The 15,360-nt window shown below is 43.6% G+C and overlaps 5 protein-coding genes across 5 annotated transcripts; 4 read left to right on the top strand and 1 right to left on the bottom strand.

Moving 5' to 3' along the window:
• Positions 1-845: 845 nt before the first annotated feature.
• On the top strand, positions 846-2,377 carry L199_008201 (uncharacterized protein; the record flags this gene model as incomplete). Its single annotated transcript, XM_064893883.1, has 2 exons — positions 846-1,168; positions 1,342-2,377. 2 exons carry the CDS (start codon positions 846-848, stop codon positions 2,375-2,377), a joined length of 1,359 nt encoding a protein of 452 aa, XP_064749955.1.
• A 1,609-nt stretch (positions 2,378-3,986) lies between these two features.
• Positions 3,987-7,509, top strand: L199_008200 (uncharacterized protein; the record flags this gene model as incomplete). The annotated part of the gene is made up of 7 exons (XM_064893882.1): positions 3,987-4,588; positions 5,231-5,466; positions 5,544-5,553; positions 5,610-6,025; positions 6,087-6,137; positions 6,189-6,409; positions 6,868-7,509. 7 exons carry the CDS (start codon positions 3,987-3,989, stop codon positions 7,507-7,509), a joined length of 2,178 nt encoding a protein of 725 aa, XP_064749954.1.
• Positions 7,510-8,077: 568 nt separating this feature from the next.
• On the top strand, positions 8,078-10,568 carry L199_008199 (uncharacterized protein; the record flags this gene model as incomplete). Its single annotated transcript, XM_064893881.1, has 5 exons — positions 8,078-8,203; positions 8,306-8,735; positions 8,853-9,034; positions 9,108-9,623; positions 9,699-10,568. 5 exons carry the CDS (start codon positions 8,078-8,080, stop codon positions 10,566-10,568), a joined length of 2,124 nt encoding a protein of 707 aa, XP_064749953.1.
• Positions 10,569-10,810: 242 nt separating this feature from the next.
• On the bottom strand, positions 10,811-12,321 carry L199_008198 (uncharacterized protein; the record flags this gene model as incomplete). The annotated part of the gene is made up of 4 exons (XM_064893880.1): positions 10,811-10,919; positions 10,992-11,222; positions 11,392-11,885; positions 12,028-12,321. The coding sequence occupies 4 exons, from the start codon at positions 12,319-12,321 to the stop codon at positions 10,811-10,813; spliced, it is 1,128 nt and encodes a 375-aa protein (XP_064749952.1).
• Positions 12,322-12,700: 379 nt separating this feature from the next.
• L199_008197 (uncharacterized protein) lies at positions 12,701-14,808 on the top strand (the record flags this gene model as incomplete). The annotated part of the gene is made up of 6 exons (XM_064893879.1): positions 12,701-12,809; positions 12,914-13,092; positions 13,169-13,264; positions 13,360-13,623; positions 13,806-14,312; positions 14,407-14,808. The coding sequence occupies 6 exons, from the start codon at positions 12,701-12,703 to the stop codon at positions 14,806-14,808; spliced, it is 1,557 nt and encodes a 518-aa protein (XP_064749951.1).
• Between the last annotated feature and the right edge of the window lie 552 nt (positions 14,809-15,360).

The raw sequence follows: 15,360 nt of genomic DNA, 5'->3' as shown, positions 1-15,360 counted from the left end.
CATCTTACCTAGAGTTCTTACTGATACTTGATATGTTCGTCGCCGTCGAAGGGAATACTGAGCTTACGTACCTGCCTTTCATGCTGATTCAGCCTCGTTTGATAGTCCCCCACATCGATTCATCCGTATCGACCTACTCACCAGATCCCGACTCGATAAATAGTTTGATCAGATTCCCCTATCTTGGTTTGGGTCAATGTGATCTACCTTGGTTCAGTCGATGATCTCGACTATCTCACCGATCACACAACACATCCCTTGTACCGACTCCCATCCTTTCTTCCTGAAGGCCTGAAAGGCCAAAGCTCAATGGAATTAGGAGGTATCCTTCCTTTGTTCCCCTTCATGCGATCTACACGAGATAAACAAAGAACTTTTATAACTTTATAGTCTTTTGATTAGGAATACTGAGTTACACCATATATGTTCAATCCCTAAGTTGACTTGAAAAGAACGAAGTGATCGACCGACCCAGTCCGGCCGAGCCGGGTCGAAATCGAGTCATCGTGAATCATCATCATAACCACATCTTTTGTCTTAGGACTATCAATGGAAAGTCTGTAAGGAGATTGAAGTGAAAGGTCTGCTCTGCGCAAAAGCTTTCAACCCAGTCAAAGGTCGTCAAGATTGGTTGTTACTCTATAAGCCTTGGCTTACTTGGGTGTATTCCCGTCTTTTCTTTTTTTCAGCCTTGTTATCGGTTGGAAATTTCGTAATAACGGTAGACAACCGAAAGCGAAAAGTCGTATCGAGACTCATAAAATAAAGTCACCTAGAAGGCAATTCATAGATCTAACGAATAAGATTATCAGTCTTCCTCCTATTCAGTTGGAAGTATCATCAAAATGCACAATAATCAATACCCATCTGATAAATCACTTTCATCAATATTCGACTTACCTACACCATCACCACCATCTTCATCTGCTGTACCTCGACCACCTTATTCACCTTCAACCACAAACCCAAACATGAATGTTAGATCACCTACCATTCCTAATTCTCCTGCGCCTGCATATACGGCATTACCCCATCGAGATGTCGATTTCCACTTTACACCGATATTAGAAGGTAAGATTGGTGACGTCGAATTGGAGACGGTGGATGGGAAGAGATTTTTGGTTCATAAGAAGATTTTAGAGCAGGAGACAGTCTTTTTCCATATCTAGTGAGTGTCTTTCCGAGTATCTATCCGTGGACTGTGCGGTAGAACTCTTAAATCTAAGTTAGGTGTTTGAGCGGTTAGACGAGCATGCAAGAAGAAAGGATGTACCCATCTGGAATAAAGGAAGAAAGGGCAGTAACGCTGACTGATATATGGTTGATTGATTGTCTGTTCAGCTACGGTTTTGTCCCTGTATGGAGACTGAACGCAACTACTTCGTCCTCCTCTTCTTCATCTGCAACAGGTGCTACCTTACCACATGATATAACCGTACCAATTCATCAGTCTTCCAACTCTAACACTACCAGTACCGCATCGTCCCAAACATCAACCCAGCATTCTCAACATAGGATATCCACCTCTCTGAATGGCTTTGGTAATATTCGATCTTTACCTAAAATCATTGCTAATACCCTAACTCGAAATTCAATATCACTTCCACCCACTACTATTCCCATATCAGTACCAACGCCAGAGGAAATCCCTCCACCATTACCTCCAAAGGATGTGATCACAGCACCTACACCAACTTCCTCTCCATATACATGGGTAGTCCCCGAAACATCCACTGTCCTCCTCGCTTTCCTTTCCCTAATCTACCCTCGTGGAGTCATTTCCTCCGGAAATGGAAGTCTTTTGGATTCGTTGGAATTGACAGGAAGAGTAGTAAGAGCATCATTAGGTTATCAATCTTCCAAAGCACTCTCAAAAGCTAGAGATAGGTTGGGTCATTGGATCGAAGATCTACCTATCGAGACTTATTCGATGGCATGCTTTTTCAAGTTTAACGATTTGATCAAATTATCCTCGCAATATGCTTTGAAGGTTCCTTATAATGCTTGGCCAGAGGACGCAAAGTTGTTGATGGGTAGGGGTTCGATAAATAGATTGGTAGAATTACAACAAATTAGATTATTAGGTTTAAACAGTATCTTATCGAAACCTCTATATCTAGACACCAACCAAAATGATGTATGTCATCAACAACGACATATAATTGATTGTAGGGGATTGGAATATCTGGAAGAGTTGTGGAATGAAATTACAACTGGTTTAAAGATGGAATTAAAACCTTCTATGGATTTATATGAATTACTTCAATTGGATCTTTCCAATTGTGGAATAACCAATTGTGCGAGCTGTTTGGGGATCTTGGGGAAAAACGTTCAAAGATGTTTGTTGGAAGCTAGAGATTTGCCTAGATCGTTATGAGAGTGAAGGATCCGATGGTGAGTAGTAAGTTAACTGAAGTATGAGATGATACGGTTAGTCATACCATTTATATACGAGTAGAATGTTTGGTAAATCAGTTAACATCGGTGAGATTTTGTATCGTTTGTATCGCGTAAAGTATTTCAATCTCATGTTATTTCGTTCTACTTTACTTCAGCTTATCTGGTACAGATCTACGGAAGTTCAATCATGCAGATCGACTGCACAGCAGACTGGACTCCAGAATCGTACTAAACCCAAATTCCGAAGCTTGCTTTCCGGTTTGTTCTTGTTTGGTATTCCCATCCGCAGCGGATCAAATTAGCCATAAAACCTATCTATCTTCAACCCTGAAGGGTTTTCCATCCAACGCGTCACTTAGCATCCGAGCATTCTTCTCCCGCTGGCCCTTCTGTCCTTGCTCTTAGCTTCCTCTTGCGACTAGATTCATAGCGGCAGCGAGCCGAGTCCTGCATCGTAGTGAAGTACAGTCACAGGCAGTAATGAGGTTGAAGAGGCTTGAAAGCAAAACTCAACTCTCGGTCAATTAGTGAGAGTTGGATTGTTTCTATTTCTAACATGCATATACAGTATTTCGTTTCATCTTCAATTCTACGATGTAGGTAGGTTACGCTAATGAAATGGACCAATCTATCTTTGAATGAGCTGTTTTAGATCAAGGTCAAATTTATATTGTTTGTTTGGAATGGAATATAATGGAATGGTTGAATATTTGAATTGCAAAACCAGCCTCGGACCGATCGGGCACCTTCCTAAGCGAGTCAGTGTCAGTCCACCGAAATACGTGAAAAAGGACGACCCAGTACATGTACCTTCATTCGTCCTCGCTGATGGTGAGAGACGGAGTGAAGTAAGGCAGTGTAGCGCACGCCCCTCGTACCGAAGAATGCAGGCTCCCTCTTCCCCATTCATCCAAATCTTCCGGTATGCCTTGTCCGTCAGATTGCATAGCCCCTCCGTGCCCCCGCTCAGTATGGACGCTATCTCCGTCTGGCTGGTCAAACATCGAGGCTACTGCTCTACTCCCTACGAACATTGTTCTCATTGATAGCACCTTGAGGTATAGTCCGCTGGGTGTTCATGCATAAGAGGTGTGTTGTGATTCAAAGATATCCCGAGGACTGTAAACAATAGATATTGTGTGTGTCTTGCAATACCGCCACTTTGGTAATCGGCGTAATTAAGGCTATTACAGTAGCAGAGGGGTAGGTAGAGTGTATGGTACTCTACCATTGTACGCGTCAAGTCAGTTGACATACATACCCACCTGGTCATCTCCTACTGGATTGATTGATTGTTTGTTGCATCGCCTCTTCAACGGAGATCTCCTGTTCCCACATACTATCTTGTATCTATATTCGGATCGTTCCGAACGACCAATCCCAAAGCAAGTGTAAAGGAAAAGAAAGAACAAAGGACAAAGGTTCAAGAGGGATAACCCGTTTTCGTCATACTATCAGTACTCTTCCCATCAAAACTTGTTTACCCTTGATCAAAACAGTACCTAGTACCTTTGGCTTGGCTTTTTATCTTCTACATATTCAAAACATATAACATACAAGATTTATACAAGCACATACATACAAAGATGGCTCCTCCACCAACACTTCCACCAAAGGATCAAACATTTCTTTCACCCAACAATCTCAATTCCCGTATATCATCAAACTCCAGATCAAGTCTGAACAGTACGGGTAGTAACAGCAACAGCTTTGTTGATCAAGATTTAGCTGAAGCTGTTAGAGATTCAGTACAAATCAAATCTGAATCACCTCAACCACAATCTCATTATCGGGAATCATTGTTATTATCGTCTACTGGTAACAATCATATTAGTAAACAACCACCTTTACCCTCTTTGAATCCATTGATACCTAGAAGAACCCCTTCACCAAATACCAATACGAACAATATGAGTGTCTATCAACCTACGCATAATTATTCACATTCTTCTCCTGATATGTCAATTATCGGTCAACCTTCATTACCATCAACAAGGATGACACAATTAACGACGCAAACTCCTCAAAACCCATTCGAAGATGACGAAGTCGAACCTGCTGGTACGGGAAGGATCAAACCCCCTGGAACGGGACATATATCAAATAGATCATTTGGAAATAACTCGAATTTAGAAAGTGAAGGATTGGTTCAACCTAACAGAGCTAAATTTAATAGATCTCAAACTGGGTAAGTTTTGTTTCTTCCATCGTGCATCATCGTGTATGGCATGTGTTTTGCGATAAGAGTAATCAGCGGTATGGTTGGTGGGTGCTGGTGACAAAGTGGACGTGTATGATCACTTGATATGGCTATGCTGTATGGGCGACATGGACGCGTGGTTCTTTGCTACCTGCGGGAGGGGTGGAATAGCAGAGAGTGATCAAAGGTGGGGATGACGAAAGAAAGAAAAGATGATTAGGATGATGTGAAAGGAGGGAATAGATATACGAAATGGGCCAAGATAGTGCGCAACGCAGTGTGGGATGATTGAAACAGCGATCAACCACATCAATCACCTCGAGGCAAACAGCGGACACACCTTCACCTGCTTCCATAACATTCTTAAACATTTGCCATTGCCATCAATCTGCTTTTTCTTGTTCTTTTCTTTCATCTTTCATCTATCCCATTATTTTTATCTTACGAAATACATGATACATCACATAAGCACAAAAGCTGACATATGATCACCTGTAATCTACCTTGCATAAAAATGCTACCTTCTCATCCACCCCGTAAATCCCAAACTCAACCTCAATATCCTTATCAATATCAATATCAACCTCAATATCCACCTCGACGACCCTACCCTTTGACACGACATAACAGCTCTGCAGCTGCGACTTCCTCTTCCGCCCACTTACTTGGTCCGTCATCACCTACGAGTGGATCAGGCAAGACGAGGACCAGAAGGTCCATGTCATCAGACTCGTATGGGTTCAACGCGGATATGCCACATATCAAAGAACTCACCGCCGGTCAGAAGAAAGCGTACGAGGATAAAAAGGGTAGTAGACATGCGGATGTGATCGATACGTGGGATCCAACTGGTTTGGGAAGCGCGAGTGAGTAATCTCGAATTGATTTGTATGACCGTGGAATTAGGTGCTGATCGTAGACCGTCATCATCAACTCGTTACAGTGTGGCATCAGTGAGTATATTATGCGGATCCGTGTAAAGTGTAGAACGTTACTGACACCTGGACAGTTCCGGACCTTACGATGCTGCTGCACCATCACGAAACCAGAACTTACCAGGAAACAAAGCACCCATGCAGGCATTCCGAGCACCTCCCGTCCAATCGCCACCACCAAAAGGTCCAACGACTATCTCACTCTCACAACCTCCTGTTCCACCCAAAGACACGGTTGGCGAGACATCAGACAGACCGGGACACCGAAGAGGTCAATCGGGTAATCGATATGGTGCACCCTCCAATACCCGGCGTGTAAGCGGAGGTGGTCTAACTGGACAGTACTCGACTAGTATGCCAGCTGGAGGAGGTTATTTCCCTAACATCATGGATGAGCCGCAAGATGAAGCTACTCTTGCTAGAATTGAGAGACAAAGGGAAAGAGAATCGAAGAGACAAGCGCTCAAAGCGGCTTGGGGTATCGATACGCGTGAGTACGAGAATATGCCTGGACAGCCAGCGATGATAAGCTGACTTCTTTTGCTTGTTAGCTGAACCTTTCGAAGATTTCGGTGGTTCACCCAACGATGGTACAGTGGAATGTAAGTTGCTCACATTACTGTGTCATACTCTCGCTAACCCACACATCGTAGTGGCAAACGATTACTATTCTCCCGAATCCGTCAGCGCACCTCTCCCCGGTAAACCTGCACGATCACCTGGTATGCGATTCGGTATGGGAGCAACGTCACCGCCAATCAGAGAAGAGGGTACTTCCCCGACGGGTGAATATCCAATTAACACACGAGTGGCAGGACCAGGACCAGGAGGAGTCAAGCGAACCAAGAGCTTGATGCAAAAGATTAAAACCATGGTGCGTCATCGATCCGAATCTATCGAATCGGCTTCCGGGGCCGATTCAATACCTATACCTGTACCCAGAGGTAAACCCGTCAGTCCAGGATGGGAAGATAGACCTGCTGTGGTTGAGGAAGAGGAATTAGAGGATGATATCCCTATTCCGGGTGGTGGTCAGTTTGATGATGTGGATGAGATGGACGTTTTCACAGATAGAAAGAGGTCGGATCATGACCCACAAGGAAGAAGGAGGGTGATATTGGATGGGAAGACTGCAGGAAGACAGTGAGAAAGGATGACGTTTCGGTGTAATATCTGTGTATATTATAGATGAGAGATTGAGACGAACTGAACGATTTATGAAAATGTTTATAATCAATACCGAACGAACGGCGTCGCTGACGTCGGACATGTTATCTTCCCTTTCTTTGTTTCTCTTGCGACATTGTCAATTGTACCGTCAACCGTCAATAGCGCGAAAATCCAGGATTATCCAACCGAAGTGCATCGCCAAAAGCGTACTCTCCAAGTGAAGGTATCATCAATACATCTTCATCGAACGAATCGGTTCCTGTTCAAGAAACTAAACGACCTGGATTTTTCTCAAGAACTTCCAGTGGAGGTGGAAGGGATTCACCTTCGAAGAGATCGGTGCAACCTCCTATCCCTACGAACTTGTTCAACTCAAACGTAGTACCCGAATCGTCATCTAATGAAACTATCGATGAGAATGTTTTAGATGAGGGAGAACGTGATGATGAATTGGATATGGAAAAGATGGTACCTTCAGGAGCGGGGAGTGGGTTCGTATTGGTCGAATCGCCAAGTTCAAAAGCTAGAGCTTTAAGAGCTTTACAGAAAGAACAATCACATCACCATCATCATCATAGGTCTGGTTCGGCTTCAGCCGGAACTGGAAATGGAGGGGTATCCAATGTACCAGCGAACCGAGCTAAATATCTACCTACACCACCTGTTGCACCTGTCATGCCTGATTTCAATGATATCTTGACTCCGCCATCCAGGAAGAATTCACCGCTCGAAGTTCCTGATGAAGGTGGATTGAAGAGGAAGACATCGATGGTGAAGAAATTGAAAGATAGAATGGCAAAGTAGATTGTGAATACTTATTTGCAATCGGTATGAGAATTGATAGCGCTTGGAAAGGAGGTTCGTCTCTTAGGTTTTTGGCTATTTAGATTGTGGTCTTTGAGGAAAGGCGGAAGATGATGAGGATACTTTTAATGGACATTTGTTTGTAATTTTCTTTTACAACGAGACAAGTCGTTTCCTGGCTTTTATTTTACTACTCAATGGTTTCGTTTACAGCTTTTCCATCCTTCCTTAATCTCCCTTTTCGAATTATATCTATATTGAATACATTTCATCCAATCCTGCGCTTAAGGTGACAAGATGGGATTTGTAGTATACTCACAGCTGAAGATACCTCCCATAAGGTGTGGGATATATATCACTTTACCATGCTATCCATGTCACATGTATCATGTCTATAAAGTGCGAGTACGAGTATGACGTAATTCACTTGCAAAGGTTGGGATGTTGTTTGCCACTCTGCTGTTCGCAAGTGCGTGTTCATTCCACCTATCTACGAGTATATCTATGACTATCAGGTTAGATCCTACATTTTCAATACAGCTGCAATAGCTGGTCATCTCGTCTCAGCATGTCTGACCATCCCACTCTCACTGATATACCCAACGAGGTGATTCTAGATCACCTATTACCGGCTTTACAATTGAGGGATATCGTTTCGCTGTCAGCTGTAAATCGTCAATTCAACTTATTGACGGTGAGTACGAAGTACGGGATACGGATCCTCATTGATCTTAGGCCATCATATATTGGGACGAATAACTGATATATGATGAATGTTGTCTGATTCTAATTCCAGTCCGACCCTACATTCTGGCGATCAAGAACACTATCCGACTTCACTTTCCCCACCACATCCCATCCTAATACCTCAGCATCAAAAGATTGGTGGAAGAGGGTCTATCTAGGTTTATTAAATCCCAAAGCGTACCTTTGGGGATCATCTGATAATAATAGATTGGGAGGTGCGGAATTGATCTCGACGAGAAAGTACGCTAGATATGTTGATATACCCTCTGAAATCTGTTGGAATGACGATGATGAGAAAAAAAGTTGGAGTGATAATTTGAAAGATAGCTTGGTTACTGCTTTATCCACATCCACATCCACTCAAACCAACAACAAAAATGATGGAAATGAACGAAGAGGGAAATCTGGGGTGGTAGAGTTACAAGCTGGAGGATGGAGTTTTACTGCTAGGACTAGTGATGGATCGGTTTGGGTATGGGGTGAGTTTATGCCTACCTTGTTTGGTAGAGACGATTATAGACTCTTCTATCAAATTGTCCTTTCACCATGAAGAGAGAGATGAACTATCGCTGAAACTGTTTTCATTTCTGATGTAGGCCAACTGGACGGTACGAGACCTGGATTAACAAGGCAATCATGGGAAGATAAGCGTTGTATATGCCCGCGACCTACTAGAATACCTTTACCGTGTAAAGTCGAATCTATCTCAGCTGGTAGAAGACATTTGGTATTACTTGATTCTGATAATTTGATTTGGGAATTGAGGTCATGGGGTAAAGTAAGTCAGTCAGTCGTCAACCGGTAAAACCGAGCAGAACGCAACACTCATAGTTGGTGAACTCACCTTTCAGGCGCATTTTCATACTGCACCTGAACTTACTGCACCCTTTGGACATGGTATCACCCGCTCACCACCGCATATCGTCCAATTGTCTACTGGTTGGCAGCATTCCGCAGCGTTGACTTCAAATGGTGAAATTCACGTGTGGTATCCTTTTTCGGAAGGTTACGAGAATAGCCTGTCGACAGAGCCCAGTGGGAATATCGAGAGCAGCGATAAAGACAGGGATAGAGATCTGAAGTACGGTAAGGTTGGTGAAAATGTGCTGGTGACATTACCGCCTTTACCACTTAGACCCGCGAACATACGTTCAGAGACGGATAAAGGTGGGTTTAAGAGTAGACGAAGATTGGAATTACAAGATGAATGGGACGAATATGAGGGATCGAGATCACCAAAGGTCTTGGAGGAAGAACAGGAAATAGTGAAAATTGCAAGTGGAGAAGATTTCATTGTTGCTCTGAAGAAGAATGGGGAAGTTTGGTTGATAAAAGTTAAAGAAGGTGAAAATCTTCTTTGGCAATATGTGAGTCATATTTCCTCTCCTCATGAAACTATTCAATACATTTTTATTGACATTCATGTTGATTTCTATTTCTAGATGGAATATTTCTCATCACCATCGATAACTCATCTCACCGCTCAATTCCGATCATTCACCACATATGCCACTCCCACCTCTTCTTCTGATAACTCATCAGCTGTGTATCATGCTAGAATCACAGATTATACCGAACGACTAGGTGAAAGAACCATACCTGATTCTGAGTTATTGGAATGTTTGAAAGACAAAGGTATAATCCAAATTGCTATTGGAGATTATCATTTTGCAGCTTTGAATGATAAAGGACAGATGTTTACTTGGGGACAAGGTGATTCGGGTCAATTGGGTAGAGGTAACGATAAGTTTGGTAAATCACCTGTCAGAGTTATATTTCCTGAAGACGAACAAGACAAAGAAGGAGAAGGGACATTTGTATTTAGTATAACTGCTGGTGGGTGGCACTCTGGTGCTTTAGTTTTAGGTGATTCCAAAGCTAGACCCCAATCTGCGAAAGGAAAAGGAAAAGAAGAACAGAAACAAGTTACCGAACAAGAAGACCAACGGGAAGAGGAAGAAGAGAGTGGATGGCCAAGAGGAATATACAACCCTTTCACTGACACAACTGATACTGTCCCTGTACCGCCGAATGCACGAGGAGGAGGACCGGTCAGAGCTATGCCAATGTACAGAATTGGTTTCGCGGGAAGAGGAGCGAATCTCGGTGGACTGGCTGGACTGGGTAGAGGTAGAGATACAGGTGCAGGTGCCGGTGATACCTCCAATACGGATACACCGGATCAAGGGAATAGCGGTAGGGGTGCAGCACCGATTTTCAGAGTTGGGTTTGCTGGGAGGGGAGCGAATACGGCGTCTGGAAGAGGGAGAGGAGGAGGACAAGAACAAGGTGGTTCCGATGCACCATGGTAGGGTGTAAAATCCAAGATGAACTCCGGTCGTATCACGAATGTTTTGATGAGTATCAAATGTCAGTAACGAACTGATTGCAGAAATAGATAATTCACGATTAGCCATACACGCATGTACATGAGATGAGATGCATTACTATAAGATACAAAAAGATGGATACATGAACATAGGAAATATCATCAAAAAACCATGATCATAATACTTAACTAAAGTAAAAGTTTTTCTCTTCTCTCGTCTGGACCTCAAGGAGCAAGTTTTGAGATATCTGCAGATTTCGCTTTACCTTCCAATATCAATTCAGCTAGGACTTTACCAGTTCCTGGACCTTGGGTTATACCCCAGCAAGATAGACTAAACCATCCCAATAATAACAAAATAGTCAGCGTTAGACTGCTACCTAATGTAGTGTATGAGGTGACTTACCCAGATCCAACCCATACACCTTCCACTCCTCTTACTTTCCCTACCAATGGTCTTCCTCTATCGGCAATAGGTAGATAACACGCCTGCTCAGCTACGACTTCCACGTTCTTTTCCGGTGTAAATACGTCGGATAGGGCTTGAGACTGTCTATGCAATTTCGCGATTGCCGAGGGGGACGGTGAGACTTTAGAGGCTGTTGGTGGGAGTGGTTCGTCGTCGCCTGCACCGCAGCTGGTAAAGGGAGATACGGTATCAGTAGGTATACAATACAATACGAGGACGGTAAGATGAGCAACAGATAAAGTGTATTGAGAATCTCACATGTATGTTGTCCCTTTGATAGCAAATAAATATAAATAACATCAGTTCAACTGCATTATCAGTATGAATTTACATAGACTCACCATCCGGTCTAGCATAGACCTCAGGTTCGGCCGCACTCCCATCTTTCAACGTCATACTTGTGAACAAGCAAGTTGCTGAAAGTTGTTCTTTCGTTTTCAAAACGATCGAATGAGCTCTATGTCCCTGCACACTCAATTTACTTCCTACTTTATTACCCAAAAGCTGTTCTGATAATTTCCCTGTCCAAGGTCCAGCAGCAATGACCACAGCATCTACCTCCAATTCCTCTTTCTCGCCTTGTTCGTTGGTATACCCGACTGATCTTGGCGTGTTGTCGTTGAGCGAAAGTGAGGTTGCTGTACCGATCTTGACGGAGGTAGAAGGTGCTTCTAAGAACTTCCTAGTGAAGAATTCAGTGAATTGGCGAGGATGGACTTGAGCGGTGGTAGAGTGACTTCCTAGTGATCTACTGGAATGAACGAGACCTTCGGGTAGCCATGGAAGTGGGGAGGATTTCTTGGATTTTCGAGTAGCGTCCGTTTCGATTGACTATTGGAAATGAACAGGTCAGTTCTTTAGTTTTTAGTCTTCGTAAACTCATGGGAGAGATCGATATCAGAGTAAGTAAAGTATGAATTACAGTCTGAAGGATACCTAGAGCAATGGTGTTGTATTCTATATGAAGACTTACAAGCGTGTCAACCGTCCTATAACCCCAATTCTCTTTCCCCCCGAATTTCTTTGCCAACTCTTCATGTAAATCGTAACTCATGGCGCTGAGGTCGGACGTAGCACTCCCATGCCAATCTTTGGCTAAGAACCCACCGGAATAACCTGAAGCAGCAGCGGCAATCTTGGTACCTTCCAATAAGGTGATTTTGGTAGTGGCCAACCTTGCTGGATGGGTTGATAGGAAATAGGCAGTTGAGACTCCACATATCCCTCCTCCTATTATCAGGATGTGGGAAGGAGCGTTGGGTGCCATTATTTATTTTTCGTGGTTTGGTTTTGATATCCCTAAAAAGAGGTATGGTTGGTATGTATCTGTCCCAGGTGATTTATTCTTATACTCGTGGTTGGAAATTGAGACATGAAAATCTTTATACTCGTATCGTTAGTTGTGATCCGACGTCATACCACCACTGTCAGTATCAGTCCGAGATCAACCGCATACCCGCGTATGAACTTATATAGCATAGCAACACACACCCCGTCACCCGTGCCTGGCTACCGAGTATAGCGAGTAAACCACTCACTCACTCAATCACTCACTTGGCGTGTCATCATCAACGATAACCCAACTGCATCACATCAAAGCAATATACAGAGCAGACATACCCACCAATATATAGTACAGTAGCACCATGTCAGCTCCGTCAGGTATCAAAGTACCCCCATCGCTCTCATCGGCATTCTCAACCGCCTTGAACGGTGCAGGTGACGTCCGAGCTTTGGTATTTACCATCGAAGGGGGTGAGTACGAGTACGAGTGGAAGCGACTTATCACATCTTACATCTTTCACTTGATCGTACATGAACGCCTTATTGATGCTGAATACTACGTGGTACCCTCTCAGAATCATTCAAACACCTTACAACGGTCCAACCGAAATCGACATACAAAGATGATATCGCCTTACTACCTGATACTCTTCCTTCAACGAAGACACCAGCAAGTTTCGCTTATAGGTTGGATACGAAAGATGCAGGAAAGTACGAATGGATGATGATCACTTTTGTTCCCGATGATGCGGGGGTAAGTATACGATCATCTACTTTCATATCCATGACGTGGTGATAGCTGATGATTTCATCCTGGGTATGGTGAATAGGTAAGAGCCAAGATGCTTCAAGCGTCCTCTCGATCAGGTCTATTGAAATCGCTCGGCGCAAATAACTTCAAACACGATTGGTTCGCTACTTCCATAGTAAGTGGACGAGCTATTACTTCTTAGTCAAACAACAAGTATTCAAAAGAGATACACATCCGCTGACACGGTATATCACCTGTTAATGGTTTTAGAAAGATCTCACCCCTTCAGCACTTACAGCCCACCTGAACCACCTCGCCTCGCCTCCTCCTCTCTCAGCGTCCGAAGCTGCCTTGGCGGAAGTACGAGAAGCGGAAGCTGCCGAGGCTAAGCGGGCTGCGCTCGACCCGGAAACAGAAGCTAGGAGGAGGAAAGTCGTCGTCGGATTAGGTGGGAAATTGGCTTGGGGAGATGGCGTTCAGGAGGCTTTGGAGAAGGTTGGCAAGAGGTCTGATGATGGTTGGGTGGTTGTCCTGGTGAGCGGGAGTCGATCATAATGGATTCGTACTTTCTTGACCTAGCGAAAAACAAACATTCTCCCTCTCCCTGAGGGATGTCCATTCTCTGTGATCTTCTCTGCCAATCTTATATATATATCATATCCTAAGCCTATGCCGATGTCGGGTAATAAAGCTGACCTCTTACTTGCGCTACCTAGGAAATCCCATCCTCTTCGCCAAGTTCCATCTCCCTCGTCAAATCCGAATCTTCCACTCCATCCGAACTATCTTCCAAGATACCCAATAAATCACCCTCCTTCATATTCTACTCTTATCCTACTCCACCTTCACCCAAACCCGTCAAAGCACACGCAACTTCAACCCCAAGTAAGATGGCCGAGCAGCGAAATACATTCCAAGCTACTCAAGGTGGTGTAAGGGTTGTTCCAGTGTCGAACGTTCCGGTTGATAACGAGAACGACAAACCGGCTGATGGTGAAGTCGAATCGAGCCAATCTCAAGAAGCAGAAGAAGAAAAACCAGTACCAGAGCCAGAAGTGAAGGAAAAGGAAGAAGACGCAGCGGTTGAGGAAAAAGGAAAAGTCATTTTCATCTATTGTTGTCCTTCTTCTTCACCTGTTAAATTCAGGATGATATACTCCACCAGCGTTAGGAGCGTGCAACAGGATGCGAGTGATAAAGCTGGTGTGGAGATTGTAGGAAAGGTGAGTCATACTTGTGAAAAATCAGCTATTGGTTGAAAAGAGAGAGTGTACTTTGGCTGAAATTCATCTACGTTATCTCGTATTGAATCAAAAGATCGAAACGTCCGATCCGACAGACTTGACAGAATCCCACCTAAAACAATCCATCCCTTCATCTTCATCTTCGTCAATTTCCAAACCCATTCACTCATCTTCCCTTCCTACACCTACTACCACCTCTTCACGTACTTTCGGTAATCCAACTTCAAGCGCTGCGCCCTTCGGAGCTCCGATTGGAGGTGCATTCGGCCGACCTCGACCCCTAAACGTACCTGCTCGATCGGCCAGCTCGATTCCCTTACCTGCTAGTGGATCTTCGACACCTTTGGATATTGGCGAAGAAGGGGATAGTAAAGATAACATAAGGAGGGCATTTGATGCGTTTGGTCCTAGAGTCAATTCGCCTGGTGGTGCAGGTGGGGGGTTCGCTAGACCTAGACCTGCTGGTAGGAGGTGAGCTCAAATGATAGGACGAGGAAAAGGAAGAAGGAAATGTCGTTGTAGATGTAGGATATAAAGATTATTGATATATGCTTTACATGAATTTGCTTGCTATGGTTATGAAACAATGAAGATATATATCTCAAGACATATTATATTGTCAATGACGTATTTCTTCTGATTTGTTTTGATTCTATTACATGCTATGCACATGTCGAATATGTTATGTGAACATTCATGTACATTAGGACATAAGACTCATTTCCGAATTAACAATAATGAATATATACATGTTCATTGGTCTCAATCCGACTTGACTCCATTGCCAACGCTATGCTCATCTTTGGCTTCAACGATATCTTCCTTATCATCATTACCTTGACCTGGGATCAACCTTCATTTTCTCAGTGATATCCCCTCTCTCATCCTCATCGTTCTTCTTCTTCTTTCTTCCCTCTTGAACAGACTTGTGTTTACTCGATTTTGAATGACCTTTCGACTTTCGTTTCATTCTGGCTGTTGCAGAATTTTCAAGTTTAACTTTAAAATCTTCATCTTGCTTTCCTCC

This window comes from Kwoniella botswanensis, chromosome 3 (genome assembly GCF_036426115.1).
Source record: "Kwoniella botswanensis chromosome 3, complete sequence".
Taxonomy (NCBI): domain Eukaryota; kingdom Fungi; phylum Basidiomycota; class Tremellomycetes; order Tremellales; family Cryptococcaceae; genus Kwoniella; species Kwoniella botswanensis.
The sequence above is the reverse complement of the archived record's forward strand: the minus strand, read 5'-3'. Positions and strand labels throughout refer to the sequence as shown.